The 25,085-nt window shown below is 32.0% G+C and overlaps 4 protein-coding genes across 6 annotated transcripts in view; 3 read left to right on the forward strand and 1 right to left on the reverse strand.

The window, feature by feature from the left end:
- On the forward strand, positions 1 to 4,370 carry LOC100644890 (tetratricopeptide repeat protein 21B). Its single transcript, XM_012311173.3, has 6 exons — positions 1 to 2,129; positions 2,199 to 2,515; positions 2,592 to 2,923; positions 3,008 to 3,215; positions 3,295 to 3,608; positions 3,717 to 4,370. Exons 1-6 carry the CDS (start codon positions 1 to 3, stop codon positions 4,347 to 4,349), a joined length of 3,933 nt encoding a protein of 1,310 aa, XP_012166563.1. The 3' UTR covers positions 4,350 to 4,370.
- LOC100649023 (malate dehydrogenase, cytoplasmic) lies at positions 4,371 to 6,539 on the forward strand. The gene is made up of 6 exons (XM_048408244.1): positions 4,371 to 4,766; positions 4,884 to 5,029; positions 5,106 to 5,258; positions 5,360 to 5,521; positions 5,927 to 6,133; positions 6,401 to 6,539. The coding sequence occupies exons 1-6, from the start codon at positions 4,505 to 4,507 to the stop codon at positions 6,512 to 6,514; spliced, it is 1,044 nt and encodes a 347-aa protein (XP_048264201.1). The 5' UTR covers positions 4,371 to 4,504; the 3' UTR covers positions 6,515 to 6,539.
- Positions 6,537 to 25,085, reverse strand: part of LOC100645200 (proton-associated sugar transporter A) — a 24,366-nt gene continuing 5,817 nt past the window's right edge. The window contains exons 2-11 of one of the 3 annotated variants that reach the window (XM_048408238.1): positions 11,818 to 11,945; positions 10,927 to 11,085; positions 10,438 to 10,700; positions 9,950 to 10,198; positions 9,365 to 9,615; positions 9,092 to 9,205; positions 8,706 to 8,999; positions 8,450 to 8,580; positions 7,995 to 8,169; positions 6,537 to 7,572 (exon numbers count right to left, since the gene is read on the reverse strand). In XM_048408238.1, the coding sequence (XP_048264195.1) occupies positions 7,342 to 7,572; positions 7,995 to 8,169; positions 8,450 to 8,580; positions 8,706 to 8,999; positions 9,092 to 9,205; positions 9,365 to 9,615; positions 9,950 to 10,198; positions 10,438 to 10,700; positions 10,927 to 11,015 (1,797 nt within the window). In that variant the 5' untranslated portion in view covers positions 11,016 to 11,085; positions 11,818 to 11,945 and the 3' untranslated portion in view covers positions 6,537 to 7,341. Of the gene's footprint in view, positions 7,573 to 7,994; positions 8,170 to 8,449; positions 8,581 to 8,705; positions 9,000 to 9,091; positions 9,206 to 9,364; positions 9,616 to 9,949; positions 10,199 to 10,437; positions 10,701 to 10,926; positions 11,247 to 11,494; positions 11,776 to 11,817; positions 11,946 to 25,085 lie in introns of those variants that run through there. The other 2 variants (XM_012311175.3, XM_048408239.1) reach the window with 2 other exon arrangements.
- The window catches only part of LOC100645837 (synaptic vesicle glycoprotein 2A), a 22,538-nt gene continuing 14,263 nt past the window's right edge, over positions 16,811 to 25,085 (forward strand). The window contains exon 1 of the mRNA XM_003397177.4: positions 16,811 to 17,090. Within this exon, the coding sequence (XP_003397225.1) occupies positions 17,060 to 17,090 (31 nt within the window). The 5' untranslated portion in view covers positions 16,811 to 17,059. The remainder of the gene's footprint in view (positions 17,091 to 25,085) is intronic.

Consider the following 25,085-nt stretch of genomic DNA (forward strand, 5'->3'; position numbering starts at 1 on the left):
ATGGAGGAAATAGAGTACATTACTTTAATTGAATGGTTTTGTCATCAATTTTACTATAATGGCATGTTAGTTTATTGCAAAGAAGCATGTGAAGTGTATCCAGAAAATGAATATCTAAGAATTCTTTTAAGTCTTGCATACATATTAACTGGAAAAGTACAAGAAGCAATCAGAGAATGTTCAAACTTAATGAACAATGCAGATACCACATTGACAGCATTGCTTCTTCAGAATATTGCATATATGAAAACTGAAAATGTTGAAAAGGCCACTATAATACAAATCGAAACAAGAATTAGAGACGAGAAACGAAAATCGTCTTCAAACGCATTAGCTTTAGCAGCCTTAGTGTTGCTTTTATCTCAGAAGGCTGACAAAGCTAGAGATTATGTAGAGAGGGCTTACAAGCTTGATTCATCTAATAAAAACGTGTTATTAACAAAAGCTTGGGTGGATTTATTTATTGCAAACAAAAATGATTCAAGTGAGCCAAACTTGTTTGAAGTTGTTTTAGTACAAGATTCAAAGAATATAAATGCTTTGCTTGGCTCTGCAAAATACAAACAACAGCAAGGTGACTATACAGGAGCAATATCAACATTGAATTCTTTAATTGTACGATATCCTAAATTATGTCTACCCTTGGTAGAAAAATTGTGCAATCAACTCGCATTGAAAGATTGGGACCAAGTTTTGGAGACTGCTAATAGAATAATGTCGATCGACTCGAATAATTTGGATGCAAGAAAAGCACATGCATTTGTATATCTTTGTAGAGATGGAAATTATAATGAAGGATTAAAACATTTACAGTCATTCTTCAGAAATATGATAATTATAGAAACAAAGAACGTGACAGTTTTGGTGAACAATATTCAATTATTTTTACGATTAGCTTGCAAACATCAAGGGATTTTATTGGAGGTTTCTAGGACCATTGAAAAGGCATTACAACAGAATCCAAAATGTGCAGATCTCATGGTGGAATTAGGAAACTTGTATGTTTCACTGGGTAAAGTGAAAGATGCAGAAAATTGGTACAGAAGCGCTGTTCGAATAAACGAATCGTCGTTTGCTGCATTGATGGGATTAGCCCATTGTCAGCTTTTAGATACTTCGATTGATGCCTTGGGCTTGGCACAACAGCAAGTAGATTTTTTGATGGAGATACAGTCTAATTCAGTGGATGCAGAATTGCTTTTTATGTCTGCCAAATTGAGCTCCAATGATTCCATTAAAGCCCTGAATTATTTGAACAATGCAGCTACTATCATATTGGATAACTGTAAATATATACCATATGGTTATGATTATATGAAAAAATTAAATCCTGATTTATGTTTAGAAATTTCCAAACAACGTTTAGTTTATTCTGTAACAAGTGATGTAACGAATTCTGAGGAAAATGTATCCAATTACAAAGAGCCAAGTTTGTATCTGTTAGAGCAATTATCAGAATCATATCCTGGTTTGAGTATTTCACAATTACTACTGAGTAAAGCTAAAATGCAAAGTGGAAATTTAGAAGAATCTTCATACATACTAAGAAATCTTTTAGACAACGTGGATTCATCCAACGCGGAAGCGCATTTACTAATGGCGCAGATTCTAGCTCGTCAAGGGAATTACCAGTCAGCTTCACAAAGCCTTGAAGTTGGTTTAAGTTACAATTTCAAGATCAGAGACAATCCGATTTATCACTTAATTACTGGCATGATTCAAAAAGAAACAAATGATATAGAGAGCTCAATAACAAGTTTTCAGTCAGCTATGTCGTTAGCTGAAATGCAATCACATAAAAATACTTCAGAAGCTTCAGATATTTCAACATCAGATATGGCAACTTTGTACCTGGAACTAATTTCTGCTTATGGAAAAATGAGACATTTCAATGAGGCAATTGACATAATACGAGATGCAAATATAAAACTTGGGAGTACTTCAGAGAAAGGTAGAATATTAATAGGAAACGCAGAGTTACTTTTAGAAATGGGAGAGTTGGATGAAGCCATTGATTGCTTGTCAAAAGTAACGTCAGACCAACTTTATTATTTGCAAGCACATACACGTTTAGCCGAGATAAATTTGAAACACAAAAAGGATCGTCTCGCTTTTGCTATGTGTTTCAGGTTTGTTTTTCATAAATTTCTACATTTTGTTATATCTTTTTCAATCTGTTGAAATATTTTATTTTGTAGAGAATTGGTTGAACATTGTCCTGGTCCTAAGACATATAGTATGCTTGGTGATGCATATATCTCTATACAAGAACCGGAGAGAGCAATAGAAGCATATGAGCAAGCTTTGAAACAGAATCCTACAAATAAAGTACATATAGCAAGTAAGCTAGGAAAGGCACTTATAAAGACGCATCAGTACACAAAAGCCATAAATTATTACAGAGATGTGATGAAACAAGAGAACTTTAAAAGCTTGAAATTGGATCTTGCAAAGTTGTTCATAAAGTTGAAACAGTATGATAAAGCAGAAGCTACATTGGTTCAAGAATTACAAGGTAAAAATTATTTTAGCTGCATAATTTTATTCTTCTATTTTAATTTTAATTATTTTAATGACTTTTGATATTTCAGACGGTCGACGAGATTCTGATTTAAAGAGCTTAGAAGTGCGTAGTCAGCTTTTACTGTTGCTTGCTAAAACGCGAGAAAAAGCAGATAATATTAATGGTGCTTTGTCAGCATTGAAGGAAGCTAAGGAAAATCAACATAGATACATTCAACGCATGGGAGGTTCTAACTTGGAAGAGGAACAACAACTTCTTGCAAATATCTGTTTAACAATGGCTGATCATTCCTCTTCTCTAAGAGATTATGATCAAGCTATTACGTACTATAAAGAAGCACTGAATCATAAGCCTGCGGATGTAAATGCTTTGTTATCCTTGGCAAAACTTTATATGCAAGTAAGTCGCAAATAAAATGACAATAATTACAATTTACAGTATCATTTAGGAAATTATTAATAATTGTACACTGTAAAATGACAGACAAATAATTTGGATCGATGTGCTCAAAGCTGTACAGCTTTATTGAACGCGGATCCCAACAATGAAGCTGCTTCCATAATGATGGCAGATCTTGCATTTAGAAAAGTTGATTTTGACACAGCAGCATTTCATTTTCGACAACTATTGCTGAAGCAGCCAACTTACTGGACTGCTTTAGCGAGATTGATAGAAGTTTCTCGCCGAACAGGTGAATTTAATTTAAAAATTTAAATTTTGAAATTTGTAATTCCCTAATGCAAGACTTATTTATGATGTAACAAATTTAGGGGATATGGACGACCTTGAAGAATGGCTTCATCGAGCAGAACTAGGAATGAGTGGTGCAAATTTAACACCTGGATATTATTATTGCGCGGGTTTATTAGATTGGCGTAAGGGTCGATTAAATTCCGCGCTTCGTCAGTTCAATTTCGCGAGACGTGATCCTGAGTGGGGTCAACAGGCAATATACAATATGATCGAGATTTGTTTAGATCCGGATGATGATTCTTCCCTCTCTAATGAAATCTTTAACGACGATGATGCTGAATATCAAGACTCTAGAACGATGGCTCTGAAAACAGCCTATCGTTTGCTACAGGTACTAAAAAAAGACCAAAAAGAACATAGTAAATCTATGATTTAAAATTTTTAATAAAATAGTGTGTTACAAGATTTGAGTTTTAAAAATATTACTTTATTATTACAGGAATTAAATCCTAAAGGTAGTCCACATGAAATGTTGACGCACAGATTGTTAAGCAATTTCTTTCTGCTTGCTACAAAGCAAAAATCCAATGTAGAAAAAGCATTACAGGATTGCACTGCATTAGCTAGTCAAGAGGCATTGAGAGATCACGTAGGACCAGCTTTAGGTATGGCTATGGCCCACATTCTTTTAAAACAAACTCCTAGAGCTCGAAACCATCTAAAACGTGTCAGCAAAAACACATGGACCTTTGAGGATGCAGAATACCTGGAACGTTGTTGGTTACTTTTAGCAGATATTTATGTTCAATCCAACAAATATGAATTGGCAAATGATCTTTTAAGACGTGTTTTACAACATAATGCCACTTGTGTTAGAGCTCATGAATTGTCTGGATACATTGCAGAAAAAGAGCAAAATTATCGCGAAGCTGCATCACAGTATAGCGAAGCATGGAAGTATGGTGGAAAATCGAAATTGTCTGTGGCTTATAAATTAGCTTATTGCTCAATGAAAGCGAAAGCTTACGCAGATGGGATAGAAGCTTGTAATGAAGTTTTGAAACAGAGTCCTGATTATCCACGCATCAAGAAGGAGATTTTGGAAAAATGTATTAATAACTTACGTACTTAATAAACAATTGTCTTCATTATAGTTATGTCTTTATTTATATATTTGGGAATCTTTTTTTTTCTCCATTTCTTGCGAATTAAAACAAAATAATACTATGGTTTATGTCGATATTCGTTTGGTAAATAATTAAATAGAGCATATAAACTTGCAATAAAATGTTGAATGAAAAATTACATTTAGAAAGGAATGATCATATACTTAGAAATTATTTTCGACGTAAAGAGAATGTTTTAAAAGTAGTAGTTACGGATGGTACAACAGATCTTGCACGTGCATTTTTGTATAGAATGTTAAATGATAATGTTTTTGGTGAAAATCAATCTGTCTTTGTCAGCCTTTATGAGTTACCGAACAAGGCGACCTTCTTGGAAAGTGTTGTAATTGAACTCACTTCATTTAGCCCCAAAGTTTTAAATGGTAAATACCCATGCAGTAATAAAAAGAAAAAGTTTACTTTTGTTCAATATTATTCAGTGCATTATATTAAGTTAAATAACAAGATAATCAATTACTAAGATATTTTAATATCAATAGGCATCAGTTATGGTCATGATGCTTCCATTGAATTTAAGGATGCAGATGTTGTAATTTGTATTGGTTATGCAAGAGAGTATGACTTTAAGGATAATGAATACCTTGAACCATTTTTTGAAGAATACGTTCTGACTTCCAAGTTTTATGTATATTAATTATTCCTAACTTGTTCAGATATAATATTAAAATTTCCAGCATTTATAAATATTATACCATCTGTAGGGTGAAGTTATAGAAAAGTATGTAAAAAGGGATGCAAGAATTATTGTACTAGGAACTACTGCTGCCACAATCATATCCAAATATGTGAAATCTATTCCTATCAAGAATATAACTACATTATCTTTGCTTAATTTAAATATTGCTGCAGGTCAGGTACTTCTCGTGTTTCTTATATGTGTTTGATATTTAAATAATTTAATTTATTAATGATTTCAATTTATTTTTAAACAAACAGTTTTTTCTTCAAATTTCAGATTGCTGCACGAGCACAGTGTCTTCCAACAGAAGTAAAGAATATAATAATCTGGGGTTCGAATGGCTCGTATAGTTATCCCGATTGCAGATATATGTATTTCACCCGTGGAAAACCTTTGGCTGATGTTTTAAAAGTTTGGATTACTGATGTTCTTCCACAAGTAAGACCTTCGATCTTCTGATATATGAAAATAAGATATTTAATATTAAAAATTGTAATTAAAAAATCAAAATTATTAAACTATATACGTATATATTTCTTTTTTTAAATATCGTCCTTTCAGGATACATAAGGGTTTCTTAATTTGACCTTTACCGCTTACATTTATTAAACTCTATATACAAATGTGAAAATGTGTATTCATTGTATTTTGGACTTTGTTTTAATCTTTTATTCAAGTTTCAAACTTTTCGAATGTGAATCGTGTATGGAGTTATAAATTGGAATAGTTGCATTAAATTGTTGTAGGATGATGTGAAGTGATGTAGTATAGTCATTATTTTCGTGAAAACGAAATAGGATTAAATATTCGATATTAATTAAGATATTTTCCTCCTTTTTTTAGATTATTCGAAATGTTGCTCACAGACCAAGCCTCATTAATTCCATAGCTTATGCGTTGGCAGAGCACTGTAAAATCTTATGGAATGGCACTTCAGAGAATGAATGGACCTCTATGGGTGTTATGTCTGATTATTCTTATTCGATTCGATCTGGAATATTTTTCTCTTATCCCGTAATTTGTAAGAACAGGCAGTATGAAATAGTACAGGTATGATAATTATTAATTAGATCTACAAGTAAATTCATTTGTGATGGTTCATTAAATCAATTTCGTGTTCAGTCGTAAATGTTATTCTTTTTGATTAATTAATTTGTAAGAACTTTAAGATCATTATTTTAAAGACCATGTTCTTTTCACTCCTTTTTTCTCCTCTCATATATCCAAAATTTTTATATGAATAATAAAGAAATGTAAAATATAGAAACATAAAAATATTAAAATATGAAAGCATAACTTTTTTGTGTAATTTTACAGGATTTTGATATGGATCGGTACGTTCTGCGGTACATTGTGGATCTAAGTAGGTTGATTTTTAGGGAAATCGAGATTGCCTATGAAATTTGTGGTTTAATATCAATTGATCCTTAATAAGGTATATTCTTCATTCGTGTATAGATTATGCTACGTATTTTATTACGTTTTTACAAGTTACATTTATTTACAAGTATCTTTAAATTATATAGAATCGTAACTGTACGATGTATCGTAGATACACGGAGCCATTATTTGTGCATCGTTATCGTTATTATATCGTTATTACATTTCCTAATCACAAGGTTTCATAGATCTTTCCAAATCATTGAAATTCTCTTTCGTTATGTAAATAATGCTAATAACAATAAATGTAGAAATGTTAATACAGCAGATATTTATATAGAGAGGATCACACAATATGTATACATCACTTTAGCAACAATTATTATTTTGAACAGTTTTTACGACAACACTATTCTTCTTATACTTGGTAGTAAAAATAAAAATAATCAACGTCGCCAAATGTGTAGTCTACTTCAAAAGTATCAGAGTAATAAAATCTCTTTAGCATTAATATATATATACATATATAATCTATACTATAATTTAGTATTAATTTGAAGAATAAAAATAATTTCAGTGTCATTAAAAAGAAAAAGAAAAAAGAAGGAAAAATAGATCAGTTTGACGGCAGTCTAATTTTTCAAAAGTGATTTTAGAAAAGAATTGTTAATTAAATATAAAAATAAGATACTTCTCTTTAAATTTCAATAACTCAAATTCTAAATTTAAATTAGTTTCCATTAATAATAATAAATCATAATATATAATATGATAATTCCTCCAGGGCTGTTATTTCGAATTAGGCAAATATAAAATCCATTCTTTAAATAATAAATTATAAAAATAAAAATAATTAACTTGTGTTTATCAAAGGAACTTCAAAGATCCAGATACATAATCTGCGTTGCAGAAATGGCTCCGCAGGCGGCGAGGGTACTAGCCACGCATACGACGGCTGTAGTGGTCCCAGATTTACTGACGATCGTTCCTAGGCAGCAGGACAGAAGAAACTGCGCCAGAAACACCATAGAGGAGACGATTGCAACGTCCGTGCCAAGACCACGCACTCCCCCGCTTTGAACGGCTTCACCCTCGGCTGTCACCTCGAACTACAAAATCGACTAATTCAATTTCTCCTTGATATATACGTCTGTTGCATTACTACGTTACGTTATTTAATGACATTACACTTCCCCTCCATTGAGTTTTATTAAATTATTCTTGTTATTTATAAAATAATTCTAATAATATAAAAATTGGATATATTATATGGTACGTATTATTAAACTTCAGAAATTATTAAGATTTATTGAAATTCCGAATGTTATTTGTTACGAGAAAACATGGTTTGTTTTAAATTATATATATTTTTTCATAATTAAGGAGCATTCTGGTCCTAATTCAATCTAAGGCAAAATTGTGAATTGAACAAATTTTTATTTTTTTAATCACGACATTGTTAGTTGAATGATTTAAATTTTTTGATCGATTCCTTTGGGATTACTCTTTCAAGATACAAGATACCACTTACTGTTGATGAAGCATGATAATGTGCAACTAGAAGATACGGCATAGTGAATAATGTGGAGTACATAACACCTGCGGTCCAAGAGAATATGATCACTCCCGCGGGATGTTTCGTCAACGCCATCATCATCATACCAGTGCTATAGAACAGCAGGCCGCAAATGTATACCCTCCGGGCTCTGTTAAATCACATGATACATTATACGTCTTTTACAAGAAAAACGATTCTTTTTTATTACAGTCTTTTGTTTAAAAAAATCTGAAGGACTTAAATAAAAGACGAACTAGAAAACTAATTTTTGAATATATAGCATTGATATGAAGAATTATTTTGATAAAAAAGAATCTAAATAGAAAATAAAATGAAATTTAAACTTCCAGTGAAACTATACTATCATTAATTAAGGATTATTCTGTCAAATAAAAGTTACTTTTTAAAAAAAAAAAGAATATATTTACTTGTAGCGTTCTATGAGCTTCTCGATGATCATTGAATAACAGGAACAGGATAATGAATACATAGACATTCCCCAACATCCAAAGCGAACTCCACTTTCGTATAATTCTCTTTCTTTGCTACCTTCTGGAGCCTATAATTTGCACGAATAATACATTAAATTATACAAATATAAAAGTTCAATTATATACATTATACAAACGTATAATTTTTAAAACTAAGTAATAAAAGTATAATAATTGATTAATGAATAAATACCTGCGGGTTTCCCCCATAAACAGCTTCCCCAACAAAATCAGTGAAGTACAGGGAATAACATACATGTGCCATCCAACAAAATAAATTAGTTAGACACACCATACGAAGACTGTGTGGCATATATACGATAGAAAGAAGATATTCTCTTAATGTGGCTTTTGGATTTCCTTCGATACTTTCATCGAAACCATGTTCAACGTAATTTGTGTCTTGGATGGGTATATCTGGTATCATAGGAACTTGGCCAACTCTTTTCTCTGGTTCTTGAACTGGAAGAGGTTTCAGAGCAAACTCCTATGAAAAAGAGAAAAAATATGCAATTATCTTATTTATCATTACTACTTTATTTTTTATTTATATTCTGTGGAACAAATATATCGACTTACATCCTTTTTCGTAGCAATCTCTTGATCATTTCCCAAGGTGCCATAAGAAGCACAATCATCTGTGATGATTTTTTCATGTTCCTTTGGCTGATCCTCCGATTCTTCAGCAGATGCCTGAATTAATTTCGAGAATAAAAAAAATTCTTAAAAAGTACAGGAAAACTATCCAAGCTAATTCTTTATTTCTAAAGCAATATAAATTAATGGTTATTAATGTTAGTAGTAGTATATTTATTAATATTATTCTTAATAATTAATTAATACTAAACGAACCTTTTGTTCCTGTAACTGACGATATTCGTCACTTTCCAACAATTCCAATGGGATTTCTTTGAAGCTGGTAATGGTACAGGATACACAGATAACAAAAATAATCGTAATTAAAGTGAAAGTAGCATGAAGATGTCCACCTAACATAATTCCTATCGTAGTAGCATCCCAATTAATTCCACCTAGTCCGTACCCCATAAATCCTCCTAAGCCTGCCATTATGGTGAACGTACTTAAACCTTTAGCATGGTCATCTGTAAAAAGAAAAATTTGCAATAACGATTATGGGATCATAAATAATTCTTGTAACCATCAAAATATATTAATTTTATTTCAATTTTAGTTTAAAACACAAATATAAAATATTTTATTTAGAATAAAAGTTTTGTTTTATTCAAAATAAGTAGTTAAATAATAATTAATATATGCAAACCAAGTCCATTTTATGGTCTCCTAATGGTTGGAATTACAATAAATATCTATCTAGTAATTAATATAAATTGTACGATGAATAATTAAACGATAATAAATATTAGTTAGTGTGTAGATAATTAAATAATATTATAAATAACAACTTTAATTACTTGCCAGGTACAGTGACGTCGAGTAAATAAGCTCTGGCTGGACTTTGACAGGCATCAGCATCGAAATCGAGCAGAACTGTGCCTAGGATTGTGAAGAAAATTCCCCAAGAGTGAGACGGAGGTTTCACTGACTCTTCTGTCGCATGTTTCGCCGTAGTTCGATGTCCTAAGGGAACTGTATAGTTGGTCCACGTAGGTGGAACATCCCCAAAGGCATATCCCATGCCTTCCCCATTTGGAACTAGTATTAATCCTTGAAAATTAAGTAGAAAGTATATCATAAAATAAGTCATTTTTAATAATCGCGTAAGCATACAAAATTTATTTCATTTATTTTATTGACTATTTCACAAATAAATATCATAATGAATACTGCACTTTGCCATTTACAAATATTTTACATATACTGTAATTAATGTTTTCATTCTACGCATTTTCCCATTTTTCAATTTTCCATAAACGATTATCATAAATTACACAAAAACGTTTTACCTATCAAAACTCCAAGAGCCAGTAATAGAATGAACGGTCTTCTTCTTCCATATTTTAGTCTGCATCTATCGCTTAAACTTCCTAAAATCGGTGTGACGAAGAAACCAATGAGAGGGCTGAGTGCCCAGACGAGGGTCATATGCTGATGATCTACGCCGATTTTTAATAAAGTCGGTGAAACAAACGCTGTTTCTGCGGCGTAAGAAAATTCGATTCCCATCACAGCTGCGGATATTCGTACCAATTCTCCTCGTGTCTTTTTTCTACAAGATATTTATACATATCTATGGTCTATGTTATTTTAGATTTGTCCTTTTTTACTGAGTTCTAATATATTACATCATATTATAAGCCGAGAAACTGACTTTTTTTTGTCAGAAAATTAATTTTCTAGAGGTGAAAGTATAAAATAAAATATATCCTTTGTATTTTTCTATCGTTTAAAGTTAATTATTTTCAGGACCTTTGCGTGAATAATTGAACAAATACCTGTAAATATGCGCGTAATCATTCAAACTCCTCTCCAATTTGGGTGGTCCTCGTAGATGATTCAAGAACCCTTTAATCCCCTGGTCCATCGGTATCCCATTCTTCCACTCTTTCCACGTCTCCCATTTTTCTTTAAACTTGTCTCTAACATCGTGCACCCTGCCAGCGAAACCCTCATATTCGTGCAATTTATCCACCATGGCTCACGATTTAAACGTTTTCTCTCTTTCTCAGCTAAATGTCCTATCTCTCATTGTGTCACAGAAAATTCAAAGAAACACCAAAACTAATCGTCACTTCGTTAAAATTCTCCATCGACCCTTATGAATAAATTACGGGTAAACATCGATCAGACAAAGTAATATCCTTCATATTTCTACTATTTCTTCTTTTTCTCCGAAAAAAAATACGGAGAAAAGGATTGAATCAAGAAACAATAGATATAATAAAAATGAATGACACGAAATAATATCCTTCTTATTCTTATCACTTTCCTTTAAAAGAACGAAAATATTAAACAAGAATACAAAGAAAACGATAATCGAATTGATTATACGGAAATATCAACCTTTACGAATGAACATCGTACAAAATAATATACTCCTTTTCGATTCTTCTCCTTCTTCTTCGAAAAAAATAGCCAGTTTAATTAAACAGAAATTAGCGTGAGAAGTAGATTGAAAACGTTCATTTTCGTAGATTTGTCGCGTTCGATAAAAATAAAATAAAATTTCACGAGAAAGAATCGACGCGAAGGGATGTTTCCCGTAGAGGGTTGGGGGATGTGCTTCGTCGACGAGACGCGAGAAACGACTGGTGGTTCCGCAAGCTCGCGACTAAGACGAAAGCTCGACCGACGTCGCCTTTCACCGTGGATACCTAGTTACATACCTAGTCCCTCCATTCGTGTTCCGGTAGGACGTAAAATGAGCTTCCCGTGTACCAAGGGAAACCTACTTATTAGCCAGCTGCTTGTTACTCTTGATTAAAATCGGTTCGGTCGTTTGTTCGTAATTTACCTTTGGAAAAATGTGAAACAGTTTTTTGTTCAGTAAAAGTATGTACACATATAAAATATACAAAAATATACACATAGCACCGGAAAGTATCTGGATGGCATATAATTAAAAAAGAAACTTATAAGAAAAAAAAAAATTAAAAAAGAAACTTTATAGAATAATCATAAGAGGATGTCATAATAATATTTTTCTGTACATCGTTCCTCTTGTGGTTCTTCTAAGAATAACAACCTTATACTTATTGATAGTATAACAACATCATACTTAACAATGATCATAGGAGAGAAGGTTTCTTTTGTGACTCTTCTAAGAATAACAACCTTATAGTTAACAATAACCATAAGAGGAAAAGTTTCTTTTTTAAATATCTTTTTGCACATCGTTTCCTCATTCCATTTATGATTCTTTTACGAATAACAACCTTATACTTAACAATGACCATAGGAGAAAAGGTTCCTTTTGTGACTCTTCTAAGAATAATAGCCTTATACTTAACGATGACCATAAGAGGAAAAGTTTCTCTTCTAAGTAATATTTTTTTTTTTTTGCATATCGTTTCAAGAAGAAAGAAAAAGATTAGAATGGCAGAAATCGTTATTCAGTATCCTATAAAGATTATATGTGTCTGACATAAATAATTAAATATCGAATCAGCTGCTCCTCTTTCTGTGTCTCTGTGAGACATTTGCTCTATTCTCGTAACACACAGCTATATCATGGTTTACGCGTGTACATACGGACAGGTTTTCAACAATGCTTTCCACCGTTGGTCGTAGATGTAATTTCCGCCGCGGAAATTGCACTTTGTCCATTCTCTCCTTTCCACCAGGATTTTCGATTCGATTTACCACCGAAGGATGTTCTACATATATTCTGTACATTTAGATACAATTTGATAGATGCTCTATGCCTCATCTTCTCTAGGGAAGAATATTTATTTTCAATTGATTTATTATATCGGATATTTATTTACGTTATTATATTATATTTTTAATTTTCTTTTTTCTTTTTCTTTTACAGGTAACATATAACACATTGGCAAACATATCGAGCTATCGCATTAGTCGACAAGGAAGTCCTACAAAGTAGGTCTTGTTGCGTATGTGGCCTTGGCACGAGCTTCGCCTTTGTCAGAGCTTACGATAGCAATACGCATCGATAATACGTTCATCGGTTGAACGTTTCGCTCTTTTCCTCGATGGACTTCCGATGAAGTCGTTGCATTGTAGCCACAATGGACAACATCGATTTCAGCCTTTCGTTTCTTGCCTGTATACGTTTATTTTCTAGGAAAATTATTTAATCGTGGAAAACGAAAGAGAGAGGGGCAACAGTATACTTGGCGTTAAAAATGATAAAAAGAAATATCACTTGCTTCAATTTTCGAATGCATAATCCCTTCAAATGCAATAGGCTATTTTCAAATTGCAAGTACGAAAGATCTTTCAATGTAATTTCTTTATTCTAGCACTACACACGTAAAAATAATTTTTCGCGTAATGGAAACTATGTATGCAATCGTAATTTGAATTAATTTGAGGCTGACAAAGTTTCATCAACTATTCTTTATCGTATACTAAAGGTTTTAGTAGGAACGTATTGTTAGTTAGCCTTGCATGAGTCAATGGCAATCTGATTTGTTAATGATTTAAGATTCCCTCTGATTGAAGGCACACGCAAATGCCGTCTTATTTCTTAACGATGTGCCTCGCTCGTAAGAACCAATCTGCGTTGTGTAATCAGGCTTAAGCTTCATCTGAAACGGAATGACACACGGAAATTAACATTTCTTCAGGATTAGATATTGTCCTATCCCAATCGCGTAATTTTTCTTCTTTCCGATGCCCTCAAAATTAAGCAAGAAAGTTACGTAATTAATTGGCAGGAAAATTACATTAAAAGGAAATAATTAAACTAATGTATCAAGAGTAACATTACAGATTTAAGTTGATATAAAAGGAGAGGTCGAATGTATGGTCATATAGAATTTATTATAAAATATCTTGAAGATAATTGGCAGTTTCCCACTTTTCTTGATCGTGTTTTTATCAACTTGGAAGAATCTTTTCGAAGGACGGTTAATACAGACGAAACATCTTTTTCGATCCGATTATTTTATTAAATCTTATTAAATTCTCGGTTCGTTCTTGTAAGACCGCGATAACGATGAAAAGCTGGATTTTCTTACACTCTTGTATGTGCGCAGATTTCGGAAAGAATAATTTTCCTCGAGCTAATTTTGATTTTAACAGGGATAATTCTTCGAAATGAAGATAATTCTTCGGAGAGGACACGACGAAACAATTTAAGGAAATCAGATCTTTATAACGTTACGATTCTTGAAATTTATCGCTTTACAAATTTCTATGATTCTAAGAACTTACTAAGGATTAAAATAATTCCTGCGTAAAATTATAGAACTTTGAAGGAACTCGAGTTTTCTGTCGTAAAAAGAGAAGGCAACTAAAAATTATGAGCTGTTTCCTTTTCTCCGAAGAAAATACAATTTTCTTGTCAGCTACCTCGATAAAACGAAACACCAATCAATTTCACAGCGATGATACGTCGTTGATCCTTATTCGATCACGTATATCCCTTTTCTAACGTTTATCCTCGCTATTTATCCTAGTATCTGTCTAATAAACGTTCACAGATTCCAATTTTCTTCACGATAAAGACACGATCGATAAATTTGCGATTCAATTTACCCGAGCTGAAAGTGATTTTTATTGGCACTTAAGCAACCTTTCAATTTTATATCCTCTGAAATATTTGCGACCCTAGTAAGAAGTTACTCGAAATTATCGTTTTTTAAAAATACCTTTCTCGAATAAAAAGTCTAGATAAACGTTTGATTGCGTATACAGAGACTATTCGTTACATCAATTTCGATCTCTATCGTAGACGGTTTCTAGAAAGGGAAACATTCTCGATAATTTTCTAATATCGTTTCCTATCCGCACAAGTTATATCAATACGATAAATTCAACGATATGTGATTCGTGTTTCTCATTGATTCTCTATGATCCGTGACGTTCTCTGTGACGTTATCTGATCTAAGAATATGTCAAATTAAAATCGATTAATCGTGTACACAACGTTACGGTGTAGTAATCTTTAAAGAACGTAACGATTCTCATCAAATCTTCGAAGGAATCAATGAGAAGATGGAGCAAGGTTAACAGGAAATTTCGTGGAAGAAGACAGAAATCGTTCGGTGAACTTCGCTCGCACAGAAATCGAAGAAGGTTCGATGGGCTCGATGGTCTTCGCTCTCGTTCCTACCTATTCAAGAAGTTTTAAATCCGATGGATTCGCTGGGAAAAACGATGGAAAACTAAAGGAAATAATTTACTTATATCGTTAGTCGACTGATTCTCTGTTACAGATTATTTTTGAAATAATATCCGAATCTTCGTGGTAAAAATGATGTTTGGCAGAAGCAGGTAATAGGGGTAAAAATTAAGATTTCTCAAATACCTGTCAGCTATCTCAAGTAACAAATAGGAATCAATCTTAAAATACGAAGAACTTCTTTCGTGAATAAAACTGAAAATGGGGTTTTGGAGCGTGTTCTTCTTAGAAGATCTGCGTGTGTCTTGGTTTAATCCACCACTAATTAATAATCTTCTCATTCGTGTCTCCTTTTTCAAACGGTTGTTACGCGACATAATTCTGGCAATTGTACCAATTATCACAGGGTTAAACGGGCAAACAAGTGTGTTGAAAACGAAGGGAACACCGGTGACAATTATCGCCGACAACAGTTTAATCTTTCTCCTCGAGAGGATCGGCTCGTTCCTAATTAATTTAATTAACCACAAGAATTAACAGATGAATATTAAACAGGCAATATTCTACATCGCGGTTTTCCACTATGCCTAGAAACAGTTTCTGTTATGTGGAATCAAATTGAAGGCACTATTATTCACAAGAAACACTTTTTCAAAATCAAAATGCAAAATCAAAAATTTCCCATCCTGGTCTCTGAATTCCAGTTCCCTCAAAATCCGTCCAATCTCGTAATTTCTGTATCTTCATTTCCTATTGTCATCATTTAAATTTCACAACAGTCTTGTACAGTGTTTGATTTAGTTTTTCTAATTGAGTCTGAATAGCTGAGTAAAGTAGTCTAATTAAGAGTTAAACTAAGTACCACGTCGTAGACCTGTAAATTCTATAAATTTTCTATCTTCACCCACGATCCTCATTCCACTCTTAAAATTCATTCAATCTCATATTATCAGATATCTCCATTATTTCGTTCTTGCAAATTTATTACGTTTCTACAAACTGTCCATCCAAACCGCCTAATTATCTTTCTACCCCTAAAATCTATTCAACCTCATATTCTCCAAATATTCATCGTCTCTGTTCATAACTTGTCGATTTCTAGACTTTCCAAATTTTCAAATGTCCAAATTTCCAAATTGCCAAATTCCCAATCTTCCAAATAGTCAAATTTATAAATCTTCAACTCTTTAAGTGTCAAAATTTCCGCATGATATACGAAAGTTTAAAAAATCGTGAGGACCCCAAAAACAATAGTAACGTGTAACTATAAACGTGAATTTGCTTCACGGTGGTTTGCTTTCGTCGTAAATACCAAGAACGACGAACAGAAAGAAATCAAATATAGCCCCTGGTGTGTTTTGAAAGCAAGGAAGAACGAAGAGAGAAACGATGTCCTCCGACGAATCGACGTTAATGGGAAAACCTACACAAATGAAATAACCTTTCATGAGCATTTTCACAGTTCTTATTTATGGCACGTGTGTCTGGTGCCAGCTGAATGTCTCTCTCTATCTCGATGTTTCTTCGGAAGCTCGGACAACGACACACCGATGCTCTCGTCTAATTTCGAAGCTCAGTCAACGTTGTGATCCCAGGGCTGATTCATCGTGTGTTCGATCAGTTTCTCTGTGATCCTTGATGAGAGGATATGACAGGGAAGTGGTTGAGACTTTTGCTCTTTTGGCTGCTTTAAATTGAGGAGAAGAGGAAGAAGAGGAAGAGAGTGCTAGAAAAATATCTTTTTCTAATAGAAGAGATAATTTTTCTTTTTGTATTCTTAATTTTAACTTTGCTGTGAAGACAGTTTGAGGAAGTTTGCAATGGTCGATATAGAAATTGAGAATGAAACATGTAAGTTGGGTCATTTTTGGATTACTATATTGCCTTAGTTACATAAAATGTTCCTTTCGAGGAAAAGCGAAATTTGATTGTTCTTTTGTATTGTATTTTGTTTTGTAGTGTAGAATATAATTTCAACCAAAGGTAAAAAATATGGGGAACTAAATTTCTCAACATATGTTGGGAAATAGAAAAGTGTTAGACAGAATATTTCAATCTGTAAACTTTAAATTTTCTATATTTAAGAGTTTCTATCTTCCTTTGTCTCTGTCTTCAATATAAAGAAGTTGGTGTACTATTTTAGTGTTCTCAGTCTATCGATATATATTGTCAATATTTCAAAGTTCTCAATTCAAAAAATCAATGTGTATTGTTAATGCAATATTGTCAATATTTATTGACAAAGCGCATTTTCATTGAGAACCTTGAAATATTGATAATATTCCTGATCGTCTGAGGGCATTCTTACGAAAAGTTCATTATATTGTTTATTGTTCAATTAGATTATGCAAAACATATTTTGCTTTAATTTGATTACACTGCGTTTTTTAATTGGATTATGTAAAACGTTTTTCTCTTTATAATTCGATTCTTTGTCTGTCATTGAAAAAGAAGATAACGTATGTGGTATTCTTCTTTATAATTATAGCACCTTTAATGGCACATTTCTGCAGACTTAATTGAGGAAAAATGCAAAGCGTAATGAAATAAGAGATCTTTTGATTACGACACTTCGAGACAACATATAATATTTGAATACCACCTATGGTATTGCTGAAAATTATTTTTTACCTTTATATATTTTACTTAATAACAAAAATAATAAATTTTGCTAAAAGAAAATTAGTAAAACAATTTTCCTAATAACACAGTGAAACAAATTTAAATATAAATAAAAAGTTAAGAATATCTGTCTATCGATAAAAAATACTATTTATACCAATAATAACTAAATATATCAATACTATTAATCAATCGAGCACTGATTAATTTTGTATAATTAAAATGTACTAACATAGAAAGTGTCTATGCTTCGTTTTATGATTTGCAACATCGCTAGTTATCAGAACTTCCATGCATTATTCGTCATTTGCAAATCAATTAAGAATTGATATTGGAATTGGTATTGGGATTAAATTGCCTCAATATATATTTAGAAGTCTTAGATCATCGATTATTATCTATTGCAGCATCTTCAATCTAAAGTAATGTTAATGAATTACACAATACTAAGATATCAATGAATTAGAAATTTTAATTAGCAAATTATATCAACATTTATTCTAAAGAGAAAGAAAATCAAAAGATGAATATTTAAATAACAGAAGACATTGCTATTCTTTCAAACATCCAAATTTCGAAATTTTCGAATCTCTAAATTTCTATATTTCCATTTCCATATCCATATTCTAATATTATTACAATTAATTAACGATCGCTATTATGATGAAAATAGAAATAAAGGAATAAAAATTGTTTGTACGTCTACAGCATTGTTATACTGGAATAACATAATAAACGAATGAAAAGAATAGGATGAGAATTCTCTATCTTGGTCTTTCCACACATTGCAATGTCAAGGATGCTGAACTAGAACTATCTAAATTGCTTTTAATTTACCATTCTCGTTGATTTATCTAATGAAATAAAACATCTCGCAGCGTTTACGACTTGTCTTTGTTTAAGAGCTATATGTAAAAATATAGATATCAACGTAAATACAAACGTCAACATTTTCTGAAGTTTCTACCTTAAAAAAAAAAATTCTTTCGAAATTTTTAATTTGCGAATTTTAAATTTGCGAATTGCTCAAATTTCAAAGTTTCCAGGAGCCTTCAAACTTCGAAATTTCCGAATCTCCAAATCTTTAAATACCCAAACTTCCATACAATATGTGTTATATTTGGAAAACAAAGAAAACTTAAAATGCAATAGTAACGTCATAATAACGAAATAAAACAGTATCATGGATACAAAGAGATATCGTGGAAACGATTTCTAAAAGCATGTATTTACGAGTATGTTTTATCGTGTTGCTGGCGGAAGCATATATTTCCTGTTTTAGTATACAGCTCGTATATCGTGCACACAGAGATGCACTTAATGCAAATAACAATGATAATATGTCGTTGTTATGTGATTAAGTCAAAAAGTGAAAAAAGAAAGTGAGATACGGATAAATTAATAAACAATAATAATGTCTGTCATTGAACTTAATCCAAGTGACAAAGACGTTTCGCATCTTGACTTTAAAAAATAGTAATCTAAAAAGAGAGCTCTTTGTCGCAGGAGAAAAGTCCAAGTAGTTGTTCTATAATCTACATCGATTTATGGCAGAGGGCCAATAGCGAGAAAGAAGAAATTCTTGAGCAACAAACAAGATGTGTAACAAATGAAATTTACCAAGATAAAATGAAATAAAATTCGATCTGGATAAAACCTCATGAAAATGTAACAAATCTATAGAAAATAAAAAAGAGAATGAACCGTAGAAAATGTAAAAATTATTTAAAAATAAACAAATAACTCCGATCTAATAAGAATATGTAACGATCATTGTCAATATATGCAATTTCTTTGTTCAACTTTATACAAATATTTTTTTTTTTAAGCCATTAAGAGCCTATCTTCATTAAGATGAATGTGAGATTGGGATATAAAAATTCGCAATAAGATGAAATATTATGAAATTTGTATGATTTCTCGTTTAAAACGACCGGTACGTGGTAAATGGATAAACCTGTAGAGGCTGCTAACTACCTAATGGCGTGGCGTGCATGAATTATTAGCGGGCAGCATTTTTATCATCAAATAAACTCGTTATCGAGTGATATAATAATGCAGCGCGCCAATAACAATTCGCAAATGAACTAGAATGAACAGACTCGAACCGATCCGGTTTATCAGTACGTGTTCCTTTTGCATTTTGCGTTTCTACGTTTCCTCAAGCGATTCTCTTCATCGAATAGATTAAAAAAAGTTAAGAAAAAGATCTTTCGACCTTACATTGTGTAAAAAACAAATGTGAATATTGCTTACAGATATAGGAATCTGTGTGCAATCTATGAAATCTAAATTTTTGAAATACATATGTATTTATACTTGTACATATATGTGAATATTATAGAAAATACAAAAAACACGAAATGTGTTTAACGTTTATTATATGAGGTCTATTGTACGAAATATAAGATTTATGAGATCTATACATAGGTCTCTAAAATTGAATGAAATGTTAAAGCAGTTGGAGTATAAGAATAAATAAGCTTTAATAAAATTAAATGATGCATAAAAGCGTCAAATATCGATTTATATGTTATACGATTGTGCATATCAGTAAGTAAGGTACGATATACAGGATGATGCAAAAGTTGATATTCGAAACGAGGATCTTGCTTGTTTCATCTCATATCACGTATAAATCTTTCTTTCTTTTTACCAAAGATTTACACGGCCGTAACTCTTCCAAATGCAACACCAATTTCTATTCTAACTTTTACTCTATATAAATTATTGAAGATTTTTATCGTGTAAAATATATGGTACGAAACAAAATTACGCTTAAATGACCTACTTAATCGAAATTTGTCGCAAGTAGTCACCTGTGACCCAAAAAGATACCAATCAGATTACATCGTGAAATGAGGATTCGTGAATCTCTTTTAAGCAGTTACGCTTTTTCAGGCAATACGTGATGTTTGTTATTTTCAAACAAAAAAAATGCCAAACATATCAGAATTTTCGATATACTTTCAGACGTTAGTAATCCGGGGATTATAAACAAAAAAAAAAGAAAAAAGAAAAGGAAAGATATCGATCAACGTTTTCTAATCCATAGATAAATTAACGTGTATTATCAATTTTTATATCAATTTGAAAAATTCCACTCGTCATACGAGAAAAAGAAAGGAAAAAGATGAAGTGAATATTTTAAAACAAGCATTACATAACATAAGCAAAGGAATGAGGAAATAAATTTCTAAAAAATAATTTGCAGTTTTCTGCAACCTTGTATAAATAAACAACGAACCATCCTTCAAGATGCAATAGCATCGTTGTGTTCTTGACATCGTTTCGATTTAACGTGTTGGCACGCGCGCAAAAATAGTCAATGGTGAAATAAACCCCGACGCGACTGCGTTTCGTTTGTTCGATGGAAGTTGAGAATGCTTTCGGTCAAACGATGGTTTCCCCATCCTTTTTCGTTTTCTTTTACTATTTGTTCGAGAAATTCGTGATCATAATCAGATTTTAATAACATATTTAGTACGATGTTTATTAAGGAAATTGATTATTTAAATGATATTTGGAATACTAAAATCATGCTGTTGATCCACGTTAAAATTAATTGTACTAAAATATTGCTCACAATGAAATAATCGAAATAATTGCATAAAAATAATGTTTCTAAAAAATGTTAAAATATTATCGTTAAACCATATTAAAATATATTAATTATTAGAGCGTCACTTAAATGAAATGTTAAGGAAGGCATTCCTTATTTTAAATCGTTATTTAGCGTCTTTATTGTTAATTGCCACCTGATTTTGTAATTATATATAACTTTAGAATTTGCGTAGAAAAGTCGTCGAATCGACGTATGTATGTCTGCGTTTATCAGTTTAATTGCTTTTATCAGGATCGATAAGGCTGTAGTTGCAAACCTAAAGCGGGCTTCCCTTAATTAGTGTGATTTATATTTATCAAACGATTGCGAGGTGTCTAAATCATCTGAACAAGACTCTCAACAGCTAGATTTATCGTTTGTTATTAGATCGTAAACAGGAATCCTTGTATCTCGTTTCTTCTCTTCTTTCGCCAATGACTGAGAATGTGATTCACTCTTCACGCTAAAAAGATGACCTGGAAGATTTTCTTTTTCGTGTTTTCGACACAGAGATCTTCGTCATTTTTACACATATAGTATGTAACAAACAAAATAGAGCTATTTGTATAATGCCTGTTTGAATTTAAATAGATTAGAATATATAACTATAAATTATAATCTAGAACCACCATTGAAAAATATATATCGCTTTCTTACAGTATGTTTCTTTCTTAAAGTATGTTTTCTTGCGGAAGAAACTACTTCCAAATGTAATTAAATCAAATTTATGAACAAGAAGAGTAATGCTTATAAAATAGGTTCAAATGTTTTTCTTCTTTTTTCATATTTAGCTCTAAACCGTAGGAAATCATCCTTCTAGTCAGGACACAATTATTAATGATAAGACGCATTTGTAGGATACAGCACAGTGTCGTATAAATCAGAAAGAGCGACATAACTGCTTTGCATCGGCCAAATTACGAAGATAAAGGAATAAAAGTTTCGCAATTGGTCGAGAAATGTCTCTGTAACATTTTCATAGTTATGACTCAAAAGTTAAACTGTGTCGTTTTTCTCGCAAAGCTACGATATGCAAAAACGAAGACTCTACTCCACTTCATACGGAGTGCAATGAGAATTTGAGCAGTTCGTCTAGAGTACTAAGATAGTGATACGAGCTACTAGTAATAAGGACAGGAATAAAACTCAAAGACATAGTACAGATCAACGCTACATCAAAGAAAGATTGTTACTTATATACATATATTTAGCTATATTTATTCATGAGAGAATGAAGTTATTCCTTGTGTAGAAATAAGCGAATGATGTGGAATAAAATTTTCTCATATTTGGTTTAGCTTTTAAGAAAATCGAGTTTGAAAATTGACCAAGTATACTTGAATATAGCTAATTGCGGACTGGACAGAATTAGATAATCGGGACAGGATGTCGTTCTACGTGTGAAACTAAACAGAAAACGTGGAATATTATTTTTCCGTTTAAGAATTCATTTTCGAGAAGATGGAGTCTGAACATGTTTAATTAAAAATAGGCCTAGTACATGCGCATGATAAATTTTCCAATTTCTTTGTTCACGGGAACTAAGTCGAAAATGAAAAAATATTAGTCTATATTCTTATACAAAGAATCATATGTAACTAACAGTAACCAGTATTTGTAACCAGTTTATTTCCTAAGCATGTAACGAGCGAAAGCTTAACGCGGAAATAATAATAATAATAATAATAGTAATAAAGATACATATGTAAAAACGAGCAGAAGATAGTAATCGATCGAATGTCTTAAAATGGAATTTCCTGGTGCCATAAAACACGAGGATTTAGCCCGCAGTCTAATTATATGCGCTCCGTTACATGTTCTGTTTTTTTTTTTCGTCGCGCGTAAACCGGCATTGGACAGGTTTTCTGCCATTTCTATCTCTCCTTTCGTTCGACTTTTTCAAGCGGAATCAATATAATAGGTGAACGCGTTGCTCAGAATTTCGATCTCTTAAATCTGTCGACACGAAATATAAAATCTAGATTTCTAAAATCTCTTACATGAGATGCAGAATCCATGAAATGTAGATTTTTGAAATCTACTACATGAAATATGGAAAATGACGTAATTTTACGTCAACTACTACCAATGTGTTGAAAACATATTCGCTGTAGCGGAAAAAATAAATTCTTCACTGGTAGTACAGATATATTCATGAAAAATTCAGTAGCTACAATGTCCTTGTAAAAGATTATTTCATAACGCAGATGCATAATTTCAAATATTTCTTAAATATTTTAAGTCGCCTCCTTCAATAATTTTCTAGCAAAAGAGAAACCTTGTTTTTATTTTGACAGTCGATGGTCATGTACATATTTTAAGCTCACATACTTATAGCTTCTCAGTCTATTCCACAGTCTTACCTTTAGTCCTTTTCTGATAAAGAAAGAGTTTCGTTGCTGTTTAAAGGACTGACCAAGGAAGTAACAGTTCTATTTAATAGAAAAATCTAGCAAAATTTTATACGATATGTAAGATAGATCGAAAAAGAAAAGTTGGCATAAGTAAACATTGAACTTCAAGTGGATATTTATCTGTGCGTTTCATGCAACTTTTCCAGACTTTAATCGGGTAGATTAGTTTATCTCAATTGCCGTGTCCGATGCACTATACTAAAACTAAAACACACTATACACACACGTGAAACGTAAACACAGTATAACTAAATTTCTGCGCTATCTATATGGTTAATTAACGATAATGTTTAACTTCGCCACAATTCGAAAGAAACAAGCACCTCTTCTCAAACTTATAAAATAAAACAAATGAACGAAGAAACTTGTGAAGCTATGTAGGGACAATGCGAGCCAACGATTCTCGGGGTTTTTTTTTTTTTTAACGAGATCAAAGGTATCTCGCAGCTCCAGCTATTGGAATTGAATATTTAATTATTTTAATTTTGTTTTATATTATTTGATTAAATTATAATTATCGCGGTAACCTGGATTTATGTCCTAATTGGCTTTAGAGTGAACGACGAAAGTCGAAAAATATTATTAAACTATATCACATAACTTTGTTGCAAAATTAATCTATTAATTAATACGATAATAGTGCTGATTATATATGTATAAACTTTCAGCTTTCGACTAAGATTCCTCGTTTTCGTCCTTGCAAGTAAAGTATCGTTCGTAGATTATTGCAAATATGAAATAGACGGAAACGAGTTAAAACAGGCGATTGCAATTTGCATAAAATATGTATAAGACAAGAACGAAGAGCTAATGATTTCATTGCTTGAACGTATATCAAATGAGATTAATGAACCAATTAATAATCAGAAATTATCATTCAGCCAGATCATTTTCCAACTAAGTATATTTGTTCCTTACGTAAGTAAGATTTGAAATTCGAAGAGACTCGAGCTTCCATTCGGTATCTACTATAATCGACGTCATTCTTGGAATCTTCCTCGTTTAATCTTTCATTCTCGTGGTATAATAGAATCGGAACTGCTACTTCAGCTACTCGACTTATTTCGTGACAGAAAATGGTCGAGATTAATTAATTATCAATTAAATAGAGTAGATTAATTTGGCTTCTAAGTAGCTCATGTACCTATTTGTTTCGAAATAGAAATGAAGAAGGAAGTTCGTGGGAGTTTATGGGGGTTGTAAGTA

This window comes from Bombus terrestris, chromosome 8, assembly GCF_910591885.1.
Source record: "Bombus terrestris chromosome 8, iyBomTerr1.2, whole genome shotgun sequence".
Taxonomy (NCBI): Eukaryota; Metazoa; Arthropoda; class Insecta; order Hymenoptera; family Apidae; genus Bombus; species Bombus terrestris.

Coding starts and splice junctions, on each gene's coding strand:
- LOC100644890 (XM_012311173.3), top strand. CDS start 1: ATGGAGGAAATAGAGTACATTACTTTAATTGAATGGTTTTGTCATCAA. Junction 2,516..2,591: donor ATTGGTTCAAGAATTACAAG/GTAAAAATTATT, acceptor TTGATATTTCAG/ACGGTCGACGAGATTCTGAT. Junction 3,609..3,716: donor CAGCCTATCGTTTGCTACAG/GTACTAAAAAAA, acceptor TTATTATTACAG/GAATTAAATCCTAAAGGTAG.
- LOC100649023 (XM_048408244.1), top strand. CDS start 4,505: ATGTTGAATGAAAAATTACATTTAGAAAGGAATGATCATATACTTAGA. Junction 5,030..5,105: donor TTCTGACTTCCAAGTTTTAT/GTATATTAATTA, acceptor TACCATCTGTAG/GGTGAAGTTATAGAAAAGTA. Junction 6,134..6,400: donor GGCAGTATGAAATAGTACAG/GTATGATAATTA, acceptor GTAATTTTACAG/GATTTTGATATGGATCGGTA.